Raw genomic sequence first — 8,214 nt, 5'->3', positions numbered from 1 at the left:
AATTCTAGAATATTTTTCAGCACCTTAAAAAGAAACTCCACAATTAGCAGCAGTCACTCCTTATTCTCTTCTCCCCCCTGCACCTGGCAACCAATAATCTACTTTCTGTCTCCATGGATTTGCCTATTCTGAACTTTTCATATAAATGAAATCAAACAATATGAGGACTTTTGTGTCAGGCTTCTTTCACTCAGTTTGGTGAGATGCTTTAATTTTGTATTGAGGGAGAAGAGGCTAGAGAAGGAAACAGAGGCCAGGTAATAAAGGGCCTTGTACGTACGTCTTGGTGGCAACAGGGAAACGTGAAAGGGTTTCAAGAAGACTATGTGATATGATCACATGCAAATGTGATATGATCACATTTGCATCAAACTACCCAGGCAGGATTGCAGAGAATATTCCGAAGTGGTGATGCTGCAATGAACACTTTCAATGTTCATTGATACAGCATATATCACTATTTCATCTTTATGGCAGAATAATATTACATAGTAATGATAAATCATATTTCTTAATCCATTCATCAGTTGATAGACACTTGGGCCGTTTCCACCTTTAGGCTATTATGAATGGTTCTTTTTTTAAAAAAGCATTATTTAGGAAGTTGCCATTGGGTTGTTTCTGCTTTGGGGCTATTATGAATGGTTCTTTTTTTTAAAAAGCATTATTTAGGAAGCTGCCACTTTTACTGGGTGGTGGTTACACAAGTTTATACAGATGTGAAATTTCATGAAACTTCATGTTATAATAATCATTAAGTTCCCTGCAACTTAGAAATCTGAAAGAAGAAATACAGGCTAGAGCTGTGGGTTTTTAAATTTTTCTTGTCTTACTAATGCCTTGTTGTGGCTTTTCTCACACCTAAATCTCTAGGCCCAATCTAATTTGCACGGCTAGAGTGGAGGCTATAATTATGACACATTTATGAGTATTAAGAATGATTACCCTCATCATCCTCCTCTTCAGAGTCTGGCGCTTCATTATCCTCCTGATCAAATCCATCTAAGTATGTGATTTGCTGCAGCAGTTCAAAAATACTTTCTCTATAATCTTCCAGGTTTGTGATCTCACAGTTAAACAAGTCAAGACTTTTCAAATTTTTAAGATTTTGCTGGAAAAGTAAAGTTAATACTTACATTCAAGATTTAAAATATCATCTTCTTTCTTTTTAATTCATTATCCAGAAAATATATATTTTAAATAGAGAATGATTTTTAGATTTTTAGAATTTTAAGATTATATCAAACACAGCCAACTCTCTTAATTAGCCCCTGGTATATAAACTCCAAAAGAGTAAGAACTTAGTTTTGTTCACTGTTGTATCTCCAGCATCTGTCTTAGTACCTTACTTAAAGGAGGCACTTATTTTTGTTGACTGAATCTGTACATAATTAGGCAACAATAATACCATGGTCAACTTAAATCCACAAACAAGCTTATTTTCAACAATTTCAACCTCCTCTCAATCTTTTAAAAATGAGACCAACAATTTTCAGAGCTTCATTTCTTCCTTTCCTTTCCTCATACTGAGAAATAATGGGGCAAATAATAAACTAACTCAAAAAAAATCAAGAGGGAAGAAGTTAAGAAAATGCCAGAAATTTAAAAACCAGATAGTCAACTCCTGAAGTTGATGATAAAAATAAATTTCTCACTGATTTAAAAATTCACCTGAATATTTTACTCTAAAAGAAAAGAAAGCAGTAACAGTCTAGATCACAACGTAAGAAATTCACAAGTTTCAGGAGTTAAATAGAAATTAAAAAGATAAGATAGGCCGGGCGCCATGGCTCACGCCTGTAATCCTAGCTCTCTGGGAGGCCGAAGCGGGTGGATTGTTTGAGCTCAGGAGTTCGAAACCAGCCTGAGCAAGAGCGAGACCCCGTCTCTACTAAAAAAAAATAGAAAGAAATTAATCGGACAACTAAAAATACATAGAAAAAACTAGCCGGGCATGGTGGCGCATGCCTGTAGTCCCAGCTACTCGGGAGGCTGAGGCAGTAGGATTGCTTGAGCCCAGGAGTCTGAGGTTGCTGTGAGCTAGGCTGACGCCACAGCACTCTAGCCCAGGCAACATAGTGAGACTTTGTCTCAAAAAAAAAAAAAAAAAAAAGATAAGATACAGGCCAGGTGAAGTGGCTCACACCTGTAACCTAGCAGGTGTTTGGGAGGCTAGGTGGAAGGAGAAATTGCTTGAGGCCAGGAGTTCAAGACTAGGCTGAGCAATAACAAGACCTCATCTCTACAAAAAAATAGAAAAATTAGCTGGGCATGGCAGTGCATGCCTGTAGTCTCAGCTACTCAGGAGGCTGAGGCAGGAGTATCGCTTGAGCTCGGGAGTTTGAAACTGCAGTGAGCTATGATGATGCCACTGCATTCTAGCCCTGGCTACAGAGCAAGACTGTCTAAAAAAAAAAAAAGATACAAATCTCACAAAATTTAACCAAAAAAAGCAAGTCCACAAACAGGACCGTTCCACTTACCAGAGCTTCTACTGTACTGAGATCTTTGATTTTGTTTCCACTCAGATTGAGGTAGGTAAGATTTGGACATTTCTCTGCCAGGACTTCCAAGCCTCCAGAAATTATATTGTCACTAAGCTCCAACTATATGTTCAACATGGGGGTAAAATAAACAATGGTGAAGGCATCAGATCAAAGATTTTAAAAGTATAACAATTGGAAGAAAAGAAACATCTGTCATTCCCTCTGGCTTCAGGAGACTGTCATTACAAATCATTAATTTCCAAATTCCCATCTACATCTGCCAAATAATATATTAGAACTCTTATATTACATAATGGGCTCCCATCCCAGCTTTGGTTCTAGTTGTATAACATTTGGATTTTATGACTCAGAGAAAAATATTTGGTAGACATTAAATCTAAATTCATGTTATAAAGCAATTCCACTATTAAATTTAAATTTCTAAAAGCAATATTAGAGCTGATTCCAAGATCCTATATAATCCTTTTTCTTATCTTTAGAAACTTAAAACCTTCTAATTAACAGGCAGAATGGTCATTTCATTTGGCCAAAAATGAGACATATTAAGAATAGCCTTTGGCATTGAAATCATGATGCCTGCATGCTAATGCCAACTTACTTTTCGAAGTTTATTTAAGCTTGGAAGCCGGGCAAGTGAACTTAGTTCCACGTTAGCCATACTCAGAAACTCTAGTTCTTTAAAAGTATCATTCAGGCCTTCAATTTCCCCATTGACACACAGGCAATTATCAAGAACCAACTCTGTCACCTGTAAGAGGGAACACATTAATGATTCTTTAGTTTGCAATCTGTTTAGCAATAGACCAGGGTCTTACATTTGGGAAATGTGAATATTAAAACCACCAATCTCAAGTTTGATTGCCCATCGGTTAAAAAAACAAAACAAAACAAAAAATCACCAATCTTCTTAAACAGATCTGCTTCATTTTCCCCCAAAACCGATATACAATCTAAAGTCATCACTATAAGCAATCTTTTAAATTTAAACTTGGACTAAGAAGTTCAATGCCTGCTTCAAATCACCAAGGCATAAAAAACAAAACTTTGGGCCAGGCTCCTGCCTGTAATCCTAGCACTTTGGGAGGGCAAGGCAGGAGAATCACTTGAGGACAGGAGGTTAAGACCATCCTGAGCAGGAGCGAGACCCCATCTCTACAAAAAAATAGAAAAATTAGCTGGGCACAGAGTCTCACAGCTGTAGTCCCAGCTACTCAGGAGGCTGAGGCAGGAAGATCACTTGAGTCCAGGAATTTGAGGTTGCAGTGAGCTATGATGACGCTACTGCACTCTAGCTGGGGTGACAGAATGAGACGCTATCTCAAAACAAAAATAACAACAACAAAAACACCAAAACTTTGAAAAAGTTCCGTGTGAAACCTGTTTCTGACCCTGATAAGGACATTCAACATTGGGCATATATTTATGCATTGAGGGGATATGTGGTTTATTGGGAAAAGATTCAAGTAAGCTGCCCTAAAATTTAAGAAGAGAGAAAACTCTTGAGTCACACATTTTATAAAAAATAAAAGATAAAAAAAGAAGAGAGGCCGGGCGTGGTGGCTCACGCCTGTAATCCTAGCTCTCTGGGAGGCCGAAGCGGACGGATTGTTTGAGCTCAGGAGTTCGAAACCAGCCTGAGAAAGAGCGAGACCCCGTCTCTACTAAAAATAGAAAGAAATTAATCTGACAACTAAAAATATATAGAAAAAATTAGCCGGGCATGGTGGCGCATGCCTGTAGTCCCAGCTACTCGGGAGGCTGAGGCAGTAGGATTGCTTGAGCCCAGGAGTTTGAGGTTGCTGTGAGCTAGGCTGACACCATGGCACTCACTCTAGCCCAGGCAAAAGAGTGAGACTCTGTCTCAAAAAAAAAAGAAGAGAGAAAACTGTTTAATCACTTTTTCAGTTTAAACCCACTTATCTTTGGTTAATTAGCTAACTAAGATAAATACCATCATAACTCAATAAAACCTTGTTACCCTTCATGAAGAAATATGAGAAAGCTCCTTCTGGAACAGCCCAGCTTTTGGGTGTTATTTGTTCCAACATCGAGGTCAAACAATATCACCCAGAACAATATCCTTGACAAAATGTTATTTCTCCCTGTCACTCTGGTAGCATTTCTGTGGACTCTTCCCCATTCTTAGAGGGAAGTGGGCTGAATTCCCTATTGGGTCAGAGTTGTAGTAACTAAACTTCCTGGTGTCGGCCTGAATGGACTTAATCTTAAGGGGGATGCAGGATCCTGTTCTCTATCTCCAATGCAAAAATATGTTTGAGGGATTTGAGGGCTAAAAATTAGCAACATGGATGCCACCTTCTCTATTTGAATATGATTTTGATATAATTATTTCTGTGACCAGAGAGGACATCATGACCTGCCGTTTAGAGACAGGAAACCAAGACCCACGCAGCAAGAATGACTTGCCTAGGGTCACACAATTAGCCTGTGGCAGAGCTGTGCCTGACTCTAAGTCTTCGGACTCCCTGTTTAGCTCAGGGGTGAGAGGGCTACTAGATTTGGTATCAGAAAACCAGTTCTTCCACCTGAGTAAACCACTTCACTGCCCTGAGACTGTTTGCTAATTTGGATTCTAGAATACAATCCATCTTACAAGTGTGTCCGGAGGAAGAAAGTAAACAACAAACACGAAAAGTGCTCTGTAAACTGTCTATACAAATATAAGAGACCGTTATTATACCACAACGGAAGAAGCTACAAAAAGGCAACGTCCTGCACTCCCCAAAACTGGCAAAGAAATTACTACGATCTCTAAGTAAAAGAATGCAGAAGGCGGGGGTGTCCATTTTTCCAACCCAAGACATTAAAAAGTACCCTAAACTTGTGCTTCTGAGAGATGGCTTTTAAAGTTTCATCTTGTTGTTTTTTCCTGAAGCCCCTAAGAATAAGCTCCAGAAACTTCAAGTTCTCTCTGGGATGACCCTGATAGCAAGCGACTGTTTCCTCCTCCCTGGCCCCTGCCAATTTCAGAAAAACAGAAGACTTAAAAAAAAAAGTATGCGTGCCGAACCCGAAAGCCCAGACGGACTCAGTTCCTCTATGCTGGTATGCACAGGCACCACCCCAGTTTAAATATATATTTATATCTCCATGGCTTATCCTTATATTCCAAGTTTAGGGCTTATTTTAGAGACTTAAAAGGAGCAAGACTACGCCGCTTTCCTAGCGCGAGGCTCCTCGCTGGCCATGGGGCCCCGCTCTCTCGACCTGCCGCTCCGACTGACGGGAAACCCCACACGGGGCGGGGACTCCCCAAGGAAAAAGGGGGTCGCCTCCCGGCCCGCGCTCCCCTCGCGCCTCCGCCCGAGGCTGGGAGGGCTAGGTGAGGTTAACGAGGCGCCGGCGAAACAGAGGCGGAAACACCTCCCGCTCGACCCCCGAAAAGTTGACCGCGACCCCGCCTCACGTGGCCCCTCCCAACTCCGTCTCTTTAACTAAAGCGACAGCAGCGAGAGCGCATCATTTAGTTTCGCCGAACCCATCTTTAAAGCACAAAACTACTACGGTCCATTTGTTGAGTTTTTGTGAAACCGTCTCCAGGGATCAAATTCAGAGTGGTGGCCACTACCACGCGACATGCCGAATATCGCCACACCGCAGGGAAAGAAGCGGATTATGCCTCGCGTCCCCTCCCCACCTCCGGTCACTGCGACGAGTCACAAAACTCACCCGCTGTCCGAGAACCCGCCGCTGACCCAGATTCCGCGGGCGGCGGGCGGCGCGCCGCGCTTCCCGGGGGAGTGGGCGCAGCCGGCGCACGTACTCCGCGAGCGACCCCAGCCCGCGCGCGGCGCGACGTCGGTGGCCGGGGGCCTCGAAGCTGGGGGAACCCGCCCCCCACGTACAAATATAAACGAGTTGGCAGCACCGCAGAAAAGTTGGACTAACTTCTCAGGCAGCGATGGCTGCGGCAGGGGCGAGTGAGACTGGGGGGTCGCGCCCACGCCGGCGGCCCCCAGGAGAAGGGATAAGGGGAGCGAAGCGGCGGAGCGCCCACACGGCACCCCGCTTCCCGCCCCCACGAGGCCAGGACGTCAGACTCGAAGCACGCCGAAAGGGTCTAAGCCCCCACGCACATACAAAAACGCCCCTAGAAACTTAAACCCTTCGCCATTTTAAGTAGAGAATTTTAATGATTTAAACTTAAAATTAAACATTTTCCCCAACCCAAACCCCAGGTGGGGGTTAACTTATTATCCTTCCCCACCCACCCACCGGGACCACCAGAAATCCGACCCTCAGAATGTTGGACTGGTGGGGAAGGGGTGGGGGCTGAGTCATCTCACCTCCTCCGGAGCTCTGTTCCGTAACTCCAGGTTAATCCTCTTCTTCATCTCCATGTCCTCCTCCTGCTCTTCTGCTACTACTCTCCTCCCTTTCCCTTTCCTGCCTTTCCCACTACCCCCTACCCTAAAATTTCAATTTGGAAATGAATGAAAAGAAACGCAAATATAAACGCCCACTACCACCATATAGGTGTGGGGGAGAAAGAAGAGAATAGCAAATGGAGTCCAAGGAGTTGGGACTCTAACTCAGCTGCCCCCACCTCCTTGTCCACACACTAGCGCGCACACACATACACACATACACACACGCATACACACACCCGCAGTTCCTTCCCCTTCAATGGCTGCTCAGAGACTGAGCCTCCATGACACGGCACCGCCAACCCCCTAGTGCACACTCCACCCACCTCCCAAACGTATTGGTTGACTCTTTAGCGTCACACTATTCCATTGGGTTATGTAAATGCCTATCAGTCTTGAGGGCGGACCTGGACCAGAAACCCTGTGTCTATTGGCTACGACCAAGCGCGCAGTTAACTCCGATAGGTCGAGGAGAGTGTATGTCCCGGCGAAGCGATTTTGAATCCCAGTAGCCCCCCTCCTTTTCTTTGTGTGGTTGGCGCGCTTTCCCTCGGCGCTTGGACGGTTTTGATGCCTGTTGGGTTTTTTTGTTTGTTTTGTGGGGGCTTTTTTAAACTCTGTTTTTAGTGTTAAAGGGAGGGAGAAAGCATCCTTCCGTGTCCAAGTTGCGATGCTTGTAATTCGCCTAACGGCATGCACCAGCTCTTCTTGGCTGTTTCAAAGCACAGCCGTTGCTTTGCAGCCAAGGTGTACAGCAACGTGCGCATCACATCAAAAGGATGCCGTCGTGGCACTTCCCTGCTGGGGTTAGGTTTCTCAAAGAGACTGACGTTCCGTGGTACAGAAGCAGAGCCGAGATAAAGGTGGTACTTTAACTTCCACCATAAAAGACTGAACAATTTTGAAAGCAGTTGGGTGAAGTATATAAGTTAGGGACCTTAAAATAAAACTATCTGGAGAAATTGTTACTTGAGGTAATTGTTGCTGTAATAAACACTGAGACCTTGTTGGAAAAACAACGCTGGCTTAATGAAAATCCAACACTGATTCGCATAGAAATGGCACAGCAATGTGTCTGCTTTCTAATTTCTCTTGGGTTGGTTTCCATGGAAATCTGTAGGTAAAATGTGCTTTTAAAGGTCTATCACTTCTCAGCCTTTTGGCTAAGATCAAGTGTAGTATCTGTTCTTATCGGTTTAATATCTGATACATCTCCTATCCAAGGACGATATATTAAATAGATTTGGGGAGCAGGAAAATGGAAGAGGAGCTTGCTCTGTCCAGTCCACGCATCGACCTACTATTGCAGTACCTCCAGG

General features: G+C 43.6%; 1 protein-coding gene across 4 annotated transcripts in view; it reads right to left on the bottom strand.

Annotated features, from left to right (window-relative positions):
• Positions 1 to 7,219, bottom strand: part of ANP32E (acidic (leucine-rich) nuclear phosphoprotein 32 family, member E) — a 19,724-nt gene extending 12,505 nt beyond the window's left edge. For 2 of the 4 annotated variants that reach the window (XM_012658903.1, XM_012658904.1), the window contains exons 1-4: positions 6,815 to 7,219; positions 3,106 to 3,255; positions 2,484 to 2,606; positions 946 to 1,111 (exon numbers count right to left, since the gene is read on the bottom strand). In XM_012658903.1, coding sequence (XP_012514357.1) covers positions 946 to 1,111; positions 2,484 to 2,606; positions 3,106 to 3,255; positions 6,815 to 6,868 — 493 coding nt within the window. In that variant the 5' untranslated portion in view covers positions 6,869 to 7,219. The remainder of the gene's footprint in view (positions 1 to 945; positions 1,112 to 2,483; positions 2,607 to 3,105; positions 3,256 to 6,814) is intronic. The other 2 variants (XM_012658906.1, XM_012658905.1) reach the window with 2 other exon arrangements.
• Between the last annotated feature and the right edge of the window lie 995 nt (positions 7,220 to 8,214).

Source organism: Propithecus coquereli, unplaced genomic scaffold (assembly GCF_000956105.1).
Source record: "Propithecus coquereli isolate 6110/MARCELLA unplaced genomic scaffold, Pcoq_1.0 Scaffold59, whole genome shotgun sequence".
In the NCBI taxonomy this organism is placed as follows: domain Eukaryota; kingdom Metazoa; phylum Chordata; class Mammalia; order Primates; family Indriidae; genus Propithecus; species Propithecus coquereli.
Note: the sequence above shows the minus strand (reverse complement) of the source record. Positions and strands in the feature narration are given on the sequence as shown.